The sequence below is a fragment of the Alligator mississippiensis genome, chromosome 1 (assembly GCF_030867095.1).
Source record: "Alligator mississippiensis isolate rAllMis1 chromosome 1, rAllMis1, whole genome shotgun sequence".
NCBI classification, from domain to species: Eukaryota; Metazoa; Chordata; order Crocodylia; family Alligatoridae; genus Alligator; species Alligator mississippiensis.
The window spans coordinates 447,835,329-447,848,381 of record NC_081824.1 but is presented as its reverse complement, the minus strand read 5'-3'; the positions used below and the strand labels follow the sequence as shown (position 1 = coordinate 447,848,381).

Below are 13,053 nucleotides of genomic sequence, written 5' to 3'. Positions count from 1 at the left end.
TATTGATACTACCATGAATTATTAGTTCCCCCTGCAAAATGCTAACGATTTCCCATTTATTACTTTTAAGTGCCTCCTGCTAGGCCAGCCCAGATCTTTTTCTACACACACATTTCCCTGCGTACTTTTGCTATCTGATGCGACGTCATAGGAATACAGTTCCTGCATATAGCCACTGGCTTAGCCACTGCCACTTTTCTGGCAAAGGACAGTGTTCTTCTGGCCCCTAACCAAAGTCTTTGCCATATCCTTGTCGTCATCTTTTCCCGTGTTGTTACTTTTCCCCTCAGTGTCAGCGGGATCCCTAGAACTCTATTTTAACCTTCTCTTATTTGAAGGCCCGATTTTTTTTTTTTAAGTCCCTTCAGTTTCTTACTGCCATTATGGTGCTTTTTGATGTATTTAGTTTAGTGCCTGTCACTTCTCTACACTCTGATGTATGTTTTAGCACCCTTTCCATCAAAAGTCTCTCTCTAACTACATTTCTATCTTCCATGTTTAATATACATTTTTCCTCTCTCCCTCCCACTATCTTTTACTCCACTTACAACATTGTCTTTTCTTTTTCTTTGTGCTAACAGTTCCCTGCTACATGCAACTAGGGGGCACCCTTATCTCACACCTCTATGGATTTTAAAGGCCCTGCTTAGATGCCCATTAATCTGGCCTTGACTCTCCACTTCACTATACAATAGTCTTATCCAACAAATCAATTTATCTGGGAACTCAGCACTTTGTCCTAGCACCTTGGGTATGTAATCATGATCCACTCTGCCATACACTTTTTATAAATCTAGATTTGCTATAACTGTGTTTTTTCCTCTCTTGGATGTGGGACAATGTATCTCTGTTCATGTGATTTCTTTGGAGATCCTTCTGGCTGGTTCTATGCATATTTGGTCTTCGTGTGTTATCTTCTGGAGGCTTTTCCTCATCCCCAAAGCCAGTATCTTGGCCATTATCTCATAGTCTATATTAAGAAGCATAATCAGTTTCCAGTTTATCAGGAGTTCCTTCTCCCTTTTCTTGAACAGTAAGATCTTGGAAAATCTTTTTCCTCTTTTAAAGATTTTTCAGCATTCCTCCACTTCCTTTAAGCTTATCTTTTCTCCCATTTTCTTTGCTTCCTCCTCCTCTACTTTCTCTTCTCTCCAATCCAGCAAATACTTCATCTTCTTCCTGTGTATTTCCTTCTTCTGATAGAGCATTTCATAAAATCTTCTCATTGCCTCCAACACCTCCTCCTGCTTTTCCACCTGGGTATCACCTTCTTCCCGTACCACTTCTAGTTCTCCTTTTGCCTGCTTCACTGTAGGTGAAAAGTATCGGGACCACTCTTCATTTTCTCCCACTTAAGGGGCTTGTGCTAGCAATATTTTCTCTCTTGTCTTTCTTTTAAATTAGCTTTCTACTTCTTGCCTTATTTCTTCTAGTTCATCTTATGCCTGTCTTCTTCCTGCGGCTTCCTTTAGCAGCTCCTGCAAGATCTTTCAGCTCTCTGAGCTCTTTACAGCTCTCTCTTTCATTCTTTTTTCCACAGTTCTTCAGCCTTCCTTTCTAAAGAATTGTCCAATCTTCTTCATCATCATCCACTATTCTCTGGTACTCTTAAAATACGTCTTCAGTGTTCTCTACCCCTCAGACTGTCTTGTGTATGCTTGACATATCTCCTCATCTTGTTAACAGTCGCACATTTAATTTCTATGCTCCCTTTCCTCTTAAGGAGTTCTTACTAAGACTCAGTTCTGCCTTCAGCATCTGGTGATCACTAAATGCCACACACACAGTTTCTTTCTTCCTTATCTCTATTTCAAGTCAGTTCTTGATTGTTTCTTTCCACTGGGGTCAGTTCTAGTGAAAACTTTCTCCCCTGCCCACACATTTCTTAGTGACTCATCTTTTGTTATATTTGCTAACAATTCTGGATGAACTACCTAAATTTCCATCATCTTCTCCTGTTCTGTCACCCACTTCTGTTATGCAATTGAACTCCTCCACTATAATCCACAGTATACTTCCAGCCACGTAAACTGATAGCTTTCTCTGCAGAACCTTCCTCCCCTCCCACTCAGGTGGTGCATATACATTGAAAACTTGTACTTTTGCTCCCCCGACTGACAGTATCATTCACTGCAGTCTGCCACTGATGATGTTTTCCACCGGCTTTGTTTTCACGTCTGGATTTTTTAAGAATATTGCCACTCCAGCCACTTTCATAGATTTCATAGACATTAGGGCTGGAAGGGACCACTTTGTTCTCATTTGCACCACCTGAGTGTGGCAATGCACCCCCTATGAAAAGGCTCCGCCAATTATTGTTGGTGGTGTCTGCAGGTGGTTGCCAACCCCTGGTCAGCATTCGCCAGCCCCCCCTGCCGCCCACAGCGCCAACAGCATCTGCGGGAGCTCCCGACTTACCACCACCATGCTCCCGCCACCACCAGTGCTGCTGTGCCCCCCCAGCCCCCAGGGTCATGCATCATTCATGCCTTTAAGGATCTTCTGTACAGCTGCTTGTCATGATCGACTCTGCTTCTCTCTTCCGTCACCCCTTTGCATGCCTGTTGCTGTTGCAAGCTGCCTGCTTGCTTTTACATTCAGGAAGATTTCTGTATTCCTGGTATGAGAGTCTACTGTAGCCTCCCAATAGGAGGATCTCAGCTACATGCTTATTTTGTGGAAATGGAGGATCTCTCCCTAGCTTGCTCCTTTGGCCTGTGGGCTAAGGACAAGTGAGACTTGGTAGGCATCTGAACTTCAAGACTTCCAGACTTGGGGCCTGCATGTAGGGTGCCTGCCATGGATTTGGGAGTATCTGAAGCCCCAGGCTGATGAGTCTGGGAAGGCGGATACTTGCCGGTGGTAGCACCACACAGACTTGAACGATTTTGCTCTGTTCAGTCAACTGAATTTGGAACTGATTTGGCTATTTTGACCTGAGCCACAACAATTTAAAAAAAAGTGTAAGTAGATACAAAAATGCTGCTCAAAAGTATGCTTATGGAGCACCTGTGCAGAAACTAGTAGCAGTTTGCAAAAAAAACCCCAAAACAACAAACCCTTTAAATGCATCAATTCTCAATGATCGAAGTCTATAGGTACCCTTAGTAATCTCTCTTTTTGCAAATTATTACAGGCGTGTTTATTTCCAAGTCAGTGGTTTTGGTCCTTTGTGTTTCAAAATTGCCTCTCACTTCTACATGCTCAGGGAGGGAATAAAGCCTGAGCAAGGTCTGAAAGTAGAGGGGGTGGGGCTGAATTAGAGGGGCAGAAGGCAGAAGGATTACCTGATCTCTGTAGCTATTATTTTCCCTGCTGTAGCAGTGAGAGGGAGACAAGACAAACCTCCAATAATTAGACTCCATACCTGAAATATTATAATATATTTATAAATGTTTCCATATATATAATCTAATTATTGGGGGTCTGTCTTAAATTCAAGGTTGTCTTAGATTCTGGTAAATATGAAACAATGTGTGTGAATTTCAACATATGCCAAGAGGTGTTCCACAGCACATAATGATAATAAAACATTTTTATTAGCCTTTAGATATATATATTATTAATTTTAATCTTTTGCCATCTTACTTTGCAGCTATGGATATGTTTTTGTGAGCAAAGGTGAAGATCGGATTGGTTCAAAATACAAGAAGGTAGTGTACAGAGAGTACACAAATGGAGACTTTACAAGGCACAAAGTGAGATCAGCACGGGAGGAGCACTTAGAAATCCTGGGCAAGTAGCTCTTACAACTAACAAAATAAACAGAACATGGAAAAGCATCTCTTTAAAAAAAATACACACCTTGCCGCAGTTTGCTGAAGAAAGAAGGGAGACAATACTGATATCTGGCTCACTTTTTCAATGGTTTTGCACACAAGATCAATTCAGATTTAATTGAGTGATTGTCAAGACTCTTTTCTGAGTACAGTAAAATCCCTGTTATCCAGTATTCTACAAGCAGAAATACTCTATTAACTGGAATTTCTGGCCGGCCAGACCTGAGCGGGGGGAGGAGATCATACGCGGCTGCTGCCGCCACCGCCTACTGCCCTGCACTGCTGCCGTTCCGCATGCGGCCACTGCTTCGTGTTATCTGCTTCAGATAACTGGAATTTTTATGTAACTGGCACCTGGCATTCCCCACTCATGCCAGATAACAGGGATTTTGCTGTATATAAATATTTCCAAATGCAGGAGGAAGTTTGTAACAAGTTACATTTGCAGAGATGTCCAAGTACCTATCTAACACTTGCATACACTGTGTTTTTTGAGATTTTCTTGTATGCAAAGAAGTAGAGATGTTAGGTGTTGGGTTTGGAGTAGGGTTTGGACAATTGGAAATGTTACCAATATCTCAGAATGATTCTTTTCTCTGGGATTTTGCAGTAGGATTAGACCTAGCCCTAAAATGGTAAGTATTTTCAGTGAAAAATTGTGCAAGTAATACTTTTTTTTAAAATGCATTTTCTCCTTTTTCCCCAATAGCAAACTGACAAAAGATAGTTTTGAAAAAGCAGACAAGTATTCAGGTTGTTTTTTGTTCAAAAAAAAATTTGAAAGAAAAAAAAAAAGAAAATTTTAAGTGATTAAAAAACTCCAGAGGGCTGTTTTTCCTTGAAAATATGTTTGATTGACCATGTTTGAGGCAGTCTTCAGCAATCAAAGTGAGAGACTTGTTTTGCTGGTCTGACTTTGAAGGCTAATGGAGCCTGAGCATTTCTGGAGGGCTCAGAGGTGTTTTTCTGCTGGACCATTGTATTGACAGCTTGATAAGACTGTCTTTCATCCTTAACTATCTATGAAGACCCCTAATCTGCTTATGGATTTCTTCTGAGGTTTGACCAATGGGTTTCTTCTCATTTCTATTGACTTCATTGCAAACAGCAGTGATGTTTCATAAAAGTAAGCATTTAAGTTAAAACTGTGGCAAATTTACAGCTTGTAAAACAATATTAAATATCACTCACTGATCTGATTTCTTTAAAAGCTTCAGCTTTCTTTGCTTTCAAAGAGCAATATTAATCACCATTGGTTGCTTTGATTTAGGGCCATTAATCCACGCTGAGGTTGGAGAGACTATACTGATTGTGTTTAAGAATAAAGCAAGCAGACCCTATTCAATAACTGCACATGGCATTGAAGAAGTGGGTAGTGGAGAAAGACCTGAAACGCCAGTCACTCTGCCAGGTAGGCACGATAACTTTATTTTAGAGTAATAAAAGAGCTCCTTTGGTTTTATGTAAAGCTTTTCAGAACTCAGATGATGTTCCCTTTTTCTCGCGTTGTCAGACTCATGTGTCTTTTTGGGGAAGACATTCAGGGATGATCATCAGGATCAGGATCTCAATATTGCGCTGTTAGATAGGAGGGTGTGGTGCACAATTGCACATGCACACACAAAAATAATTTAAGCACACATACACTCACTAGGTGCATACACCCCTACTAGGCATACACACTCACACTAGCAGCTCAGATACACACACGTTCAAAATAATTAGTCTAGGTTCATGCACACCTATCACCAGTTTAAGCCCATACACGCTACACACACACCAAATTTAGACAGAATCAGTTACCAGTTACCAACACCTGCACATCCAATACACATACGTGGATTACTAATTCATATACCACACACAATGATCTATATATGTGTATATATGTGTATTCACTAATTCACACACATACCACCACCTACACATACACACAGGTGAGTTCCCAAGTTGGGTGTTGTGATGTGTATGTATATATATGTTTGGTGTACTTGGGATACCTGGGGAAAGGTTAAGGTAAGAAAGTAAAAGTGTAAGGATTTAAAGTTACCAGGACCAGGATTAGAACTAGTAGACTGCAGGGGCCTGGGCTGAAGAACTGAGGCTTGGGGGTAACTTTAGGTTAATAGATCCTAATTGATTAAAAGACAATGCCCAAAGCCTGCAGAACAGGGAAGCATGCCGGCACAGAGTCTGGGACTAGAGCCAGAGCTATGGGGGAGCTGAAAAGGTAGGTGCTGGAGAGGGAAAGTGGGACTAAGGGAAAGTGTGGGTGTTAAAGAGGGGCTCTGGGTGTGGGGAAGCCAGAGAATGGCTCCAGGGCAGCTAGAGAAGTCTGGGAAGGTGCAGGGGAGGGGGGGAAGCCCAAAACCAGAGAGATGGACAGCAGAAAATCACAGAAAAAGCAGCAGGAGAGACTGAAAGGCGGCAGGGGCAGCAGGAAAGCAGAGAAAGACAGCAGAAAATCACAGGAAAAGTGGCAGTAGGAATTGAGAGGAGATCGGGAAACTAGTGGAGAGGGGTGGGGGCTTGATTTGAGAGAGAGAGAGAGAAAGAGGCTGGAATTAAGATAAGGAAGGGACTGGGATTCAGTAAAACATGACTCAAATTGGGGTTGCAAATGACAGTGGTTTTATTGAACGGGGGAGATGGTGACACAAAGCCAAATTGGTTCCCTTGAGCACCCCCCCCCCCCCCCCCACACACACACACCCACACTGGCAGCAGGGGTTAGAGAGGCTTGGTGCAGGGGCTGAAGTCCAGGAGGAGAGAGAGAGAGAAAGAGAGAGTCCAAATTGTAGGAGGAGGAGGTATGCAGGTAATATCTACCTATCCCAGGCTGGAAGTTAATCCTCGATGGCCAGTCAGGGTCTCCTTCAGCTTGGTGTTGTCCAGAGGGGGTCGCCGGCAGGGCCTCTGGGGTCGATAGGTGATGTGAAGCTGGTCTGGTCCAGATGGAAATGGCGTTCCCACTGGGTCTATCTTCACTGCCCCTTTTTATAGGGGCAGACCGTGCATGATCCTAGTGACAGGAGGCATGCCCAGGCAAGGGTCAGCCCCTGGCATACTGAGCATGTGTGCTCCATGCAGGGATGTGCAGTTTCGGATGCCTGTAATGGTGGGGTACAATGATAGAGTTGCTGGTTCTTCAGGGTCTTTTGTTTTTCAAATGCTGGTCTCGTCTCTGTTCCTGCGTGAGGTCCATGGTTCCTGGGTGAATCAATGCGAGGTGATGGCGCAGTCATTGCAGCCATTCAGTGGAGGCCTGCTACCATTGTATTTCAGTCATTCTCAATCATTCTCATTCATTGGGGAACCAGTTTACATGGGAGAGGTACAATGAATCATATTATTGCAACATGGGATGCCCAGGCAGAGGACACAAGATGGAGGCTTGACATATAAAATGGAAACTTGACGTGACTTTGGTTCACTTAAAAACACAGGCCTAAACCATACAATATCCATACGAAATAATAAAAATCAATACGAAAATGATAATAATACAATATACAACAGTAAAAATTAATACAAACCTAATAATTATACGATATAAAACAACGGATATCCAAAACCAAAAACTTGCTAGCAAAATAAAAATGTTTAAAGCTTATCCTAAGTTTGAGCTCACTTATACTTATCTATAGGGAATAAAGAGGGAAAGAAATGGTTGGGGAAGGGGAGGGAATGCATTTTAAAACAAACAAAAAAGAAAAACTGGGGGTTTTGCTATACTAGGTGAGGCCTGCATCCTGGGCCCTGCACACAGGGCTGGGCTGGCAGCATGCTGGTCAGTTCAGACCCAGCAGCAGTATTGGGGGCTGGATGATGGATCCGGCCCCTGGGCTATATCTTTGTCACTTCATAGTTGAGAGGTGAGACTCACTTGAGATTCACTTGTAATACCTATTCTGTGCACCTGAGGGCAGGGTTACAGTAAAATTGTGAGAAATATAGCACTGATTTTTGTTAATGTGCTCCTCTTTCCCTGACTCTTCTTTTGGCTGCAAGGAGTTTGTGAAGGCAGCTGAAGCAGCTACACAGAGGCCAAAAACAGACAGCCCATGTATTTCAGGACTGATTGTCTGGGGCTAGTCCCAGTTGTCGTGCAGGAGGGCTTTCTTAGTACTCAGTGGTACTTCATAGGTACTTAGGGTGGGGCAATGGGCTTGTATATCTGTAGAATACCAGGAAAAAAGGCTTTGGCAAGGGAAATCCATCATTTGTGTTTAGCCAGAGAAAAGCAGTATCTTTGCATAACTACTTTTTCCCTTATCTCAATCTTTCCATGGGTCAGGACTCCCTTTATGCAATCAGAGCAGGGGAGCAGAAGGGCTCTAGGGCTTTATGCTGAGTAAAGCATTATCCTGCGATGCTTTAAACCTTCTGAAGTGAATCCTGGCACCCATCAAGTCCACCCACAATGTTGCACTGACGTGAATACTACTGCTTTGTTCTGCACAATACCTGTTAAAACTGGTTTCCTTTTAATTTACTGTCACTGTGTATCCTACTTCTCATTCCCCACAGAAAGATTTCTATTGCAGTTACCCCTGGGCAACATGAACCGTGTGGCTGCTGAACATCAATGTTCTTGCACATAAGACATAAATAAGGCCTCAACTGCCTTGCACTGCTTGTATGAGCACCAGGCACCATAAAACCTGAGCCCAGGGAAGCAGAGGGACTCCTTTCTAATTAACCCCAGAGAATCCCAAAGACAAAGAAAAGAAGGCAGGAGAATGGCTGGATCCGCCCCATCCCTCCTTGCCCTACTCACACATACCAGTTCACAGATCTGGCTTAGCAGGCAGTGAAGAAGTGTCTAGGGATGGTAATTACTTCACGTAGGTCTGTAGGGCAGAATGCATCCCTGCCACCCTCCTGCGTAAAGCAGGGTAACGCTTTGGACCCTGCTTAATTAAATCACTATGAAAATTAGCAGTTGATATTTGTCCCATAAATTTAAGTTATGACAAGACAGACCAGCACAACAGAACGCCTGCCTCCCCACCACACCAGCCAGCACACACTGCTTACCCACACATGTACACTTTATGCTTTAAAATGTTCCTTTGCTGCAATGCCTACAACAATTTGATGGTGGTTAGGTCAGGGCTATGCTGAGACCACGGCCTACCATGCTGACTGATATTGTCTCATTGTTTCCTTGTAATCCCCTGTCTGTATCCATCTGTCTCTTGTATTTACCTCAGATTGTTAGCATTTTGGGGCAGGGACTGTCCTTTTGTTCAGTGTTTGTACAGACCCTCATGTGGTTAGGTGCTGGTCCCTGGGCTCCTAAAGCTAGGTGGTGTGGCAGTGGTAGCAGTAGTAGTACTGGTAATAATAACCAGTAATATTAACTGGTAATAATACCAATAACTGGTAATAATAACTAATAGTGTGATATAAGAGGCAACTATTTCATCCACCAGAATATTTTTTAAATACAGAGAACTTAATGTAGCCCAAAACACATTTTCCCTATTCAGATTACTTGGTTTTGTAAAATTAGGGTTCACCAGACAGTTGGAGATGCTTCTCTCAGTCATTTTTTAACTATTATTTGACATACATTGCATCTCCCACCTCGTTATTAAAAACTATAGCATTTTCAGCCTCATAAGTAGAGTTCCTTTTCATGAGCCACCTTCTGCTTTCCATTACATCACAGAAATTATCAGTACAAAGAAACCCACGTGTTACCGATCTGCTTTGCTTCAGTGCAAGTACTGTGCACTTGATCCTTTACATTTCTAATTGAGACGTTGTCATATCTCTGGTTTGTTTTGAAGAACTCATAATGTCCCATCATTGCTGGAAAAATGGTTTTCTCTCTCTTGTGTTTCAGGGGAAATAAACACATACAGATGGAATGTCCCAGAAAGGTCCGGCCCTGGTTATTCTGATCCAAACTGCATCACTTGGGTTTATTATTCAACAGTGAATTTTGTTAAGGTAATTGAAACAGTGACTGAAGTTTACATTACTTGGTATATGACTTCCTAACTTTGGACCAGATCCTGCAAACCTTTTACTCAGACTACTGGCCTAGGAAGGATTTTCAGGGCTGGGAACTTCATCCAGTTGATAATGCCCGAGTCAGACTCAGGAACCAGTGCAGTTGGTGAAAAGCAGTCAACTGAATTTGGATCCCAAGTTTTTCTTTTGAAGGAAAACTTCAAGGTAGTTTGGGAGGAGGTGAGACTCCTCATGAATGTTCAACTTGGCTAGGGACAGACATTCAAAAAGCCTAGCCTGAACTGATTCAATCCTTGCAGGTTAGCCTAACCTGGCTAGGCTGAACTGGTTTGTAACTGGACAGACATTCTCTCTGGACTAAAGAAATTCAGGCACATGCCTGCAGTGGCTCAGGCTAGAAGCTGGGGGGTGCTAGAGGAGCCCACCTTTCCCTTGCACAGTACTGAGCTGAGGAGGCCCATGGCGGGGCCCTGGCAGGACCTTTGATTAGGGAGGTCTGCCTGCACCATTCCAGGCTTTTCCCCGCTGGCTGCTCAAGGGGCAGGAATGTCACCAGCCCCCAGTCCCCTGCTAACACTTTGAGGCAAGGAGGTGTATGCAGTGCATGCATCTGTTGATGATACGGAGCTTTTCAATCTCCCTCCTTGCTTCTTTATACTGTCTCCAGCAAACTGACAGGCAAGCAAGCCAGCAGGAAGCTGATAGCAGTGTTTATCAGTGCATCAGCAAAACAATAGCCTTTCTCCATTAGTTAAAACTCTTCTTAAACAGCTTGCCGGCTGACCTGTTGATTAGCTCTAAAATGCCCTAAGCGGTCACTGTTCTGTTTTCCTGTCAGACCGGTGAAATTGGAGATGCACACAGACACCTCTTGGCATTAGCTAGCATACCACATGCCTAAGGTCTGTGGGGCTGGGGTCCATACTGTGGGAGGTGGGAAGGAGGGAGCGGGGATTCCTGCTTAAGCAGTGAGTAGTGATGGTGGGGTAGGGCAGGGGGAAGTCAGGCAGACCCTGCTGTGCTTACAGTCTCTGCAGGAGTTGCAGCCAGGGAGCAGAAGGAAGGGGCCAGCTCTGCTGTGGAGCATAGAGCCCCACTCAGCCCAGAGAGCATGCTGGGATGCTGGGGGAGTCTGGTTTAATTTAAACCAGCAAGGAGTCTGGGACAGACATTGCATAAACTGGTTTGACCCAAATCAGTTAAGCCTGATTCAACCAGGTTTATCTCAAACCAGTTTCAGCCATTTTACAACTGGTTTATGTGCACTGAACATCTGTTCTGTTACAGGGTTAAACCAGTATCTGATCACTTAAACTGGTTTACGTGTAATGTCTGTCCCGAGCCCTTATGAGCAGCAGTGCAGGCCAGCATGAGTAGCATAGAGAATATGTGAAGCTGAAAGGAAGAAGAGCTTCTGTTTTACTAACTCTTAATCAACCAGAAGTGCTTTGGTTTATTAATTACCAGTCAATTAGTGGTTTCTTTGGATGGCTAGGTCAGACAATCCTGTCAATTTTCCATATCATGATCAAAGATCTGCTGCTTGGCGGCTGGTACCAATAAGCCCAGTTTTCATAGAACTACTCTACCGTTTAGTCACGTAGGTGAAGTAGCCATATTGAAAAGGGGCTAAGGCCTTAGCAGATCCTACTGCTCTTCCAAAATTCTGTGTCTTAGGGCCAAATCCACCCACAAAAGGACTGTAGTGTGGCAACACTGAGAGTCAGCAGCACCTAAGTTTGTCCCCAAGAAATGAGTTCTCAGCCCTGAGTTAGATGCCTGAGGGTAAGACTTTCAACAGAGTTTTATAGGTTTACACAGAGCACTGTACTGCTCTCAGTTCAGGAGCCTGCATGCATAGAGTGAGCATGATGCTGCTCTGTGATTTCTGTAGACACCCTAAATTCCATATAAAATGAGAAGGGGGAGTTACGTGCCTTGGAATGGGATTGACAACAGCCAGGACACAGAAAGAGAAGATGCATAAGATAATGCCAAAAGAAGGAAGTGTCTGCAACCCTGCCTTTCTGCTTGATAATGCACCTTGACATAGTCCATACATATAGCTCCTTTGGGTATATAGAACTGGCTCATTTTTCTTTAATGGTGGTGGTAGGCCACAGTGACCCTAGGAAGACACCAGAGCTATAGAGTGAAGATAATGGCAATTTTGGGCATGTGTAGAAGCAAAACTGTAGGCACCTGGAAACTTTACTGTTGGAAAACTTGGGCAACTATGAAACTCGGTGGGGGATTTTGAAGGTTGCATCCTTGTAGTTGGGCACTCAACTTACCCAAGTCCTTTTGTGGATCTGGGCTGTAATCTCCAGGCTCTGCAGTATGTGCCTCAAGAGAATATTTCTACATACAGTCTCCTTTGTTTCTCCCATTAGCTCTTTGACTAAAACAAAACCAGGAAGTAAAAAACATTATCATCCTTTTTTGATCGTCAAGAAAGGGAACTAAACATTAAGTATCATTTTCACAAATATACTTGCAGGTGCAAGTCATGAAATAATAATTTTTAAATCTGCCATTTTGAGAGTTTTATAATAATAGAAATACGTTAGAAGTTTGAATGTATAATAGAAAATTGTTCCTACATCTCTGTGAAATATAATAATGCCTGAACTAAGGAAGTATTATCACCTCAGTCATTTTTATATCTCAACTAAAAACATGAGTTTTGAAATAATTTAATGTGTACTGTATATCTGTATTTATTTCATAACTAATACGTTTTTAAATTTAATTATAGCTCAAATGGCTAGAAAGTAATTTAATGATGTAGGCCTATTGACCATAAATGATATTGCCATATTTTTGTTTATTCAATTCCAGGACATGTATAGTGGATTAGTTGGGCCATTAATAATTTGCAGAAAAGGAATACTAAAAGAGAAAGGCCTAAGGAAAGATATTGATCGTGAATTTGCTCTTCTGTTCCTGGTGTTTGATGAAAATGAGTCCTGGTATTTGAAAGAAAATATTGAAAAGTATCTTCATAAGAATCCTGATAATCTTAATTACACAGAGGAATTTTTGGAGAGTAACGTCATGCATGGTATGTGGTTTAATTGACAGCAGCAGCAGCTTATCCAAGAGAATGGTGGTTTCTTTTTTTATAATCCTTTGCAAGAGTGGTATGTTAGCCAGCAATTGTATAATCTTATGGTACAGTCTTTACAAACGAAGGCTTACTCACTACACAGGGTTGGGCTAGGTTTGTCATCTGGATAGACGGCTTCTGGGGAGCACCACCACACATTCCACGTGTCGACGACAAACG

At 42.8% G+C, this 13,053-nt stretch overlaps 1 protein-coding gene across 2 annotated transcripts in view; it reads left to right on the top strand.

Annotated features, from left to right (window-relative positions):
• HEPHL1 (hephaestin like 1) overlaps positions 1–13,053 on the top strand; it is a 61,698-nt gene that overhangs the window by 40,741 nt on the left and 7,904 nt on the right. For both annotated transcript variants that reach the window (XM_019483632.2, XM_006266113.4), the window contains 4 exons: positions 3,596–3,735; positions 5,050–5,190; positions 9,634–9,740; positions 12,606–12,828. In XM_019483632.2, coding sequence (XP_019339177.2) covers positions 3,596–3,735; positions 5,050–5,190; positions 9,634–9,740; positions 12,606–12,828 — 611 coding nt within the window. The remainder of the gene's footprint in view (positions 1–3,595; positions 3,736–5,049; positions 5,191–9,633; positions 9,741–12,605; positions 12,829–13,053) is intronic.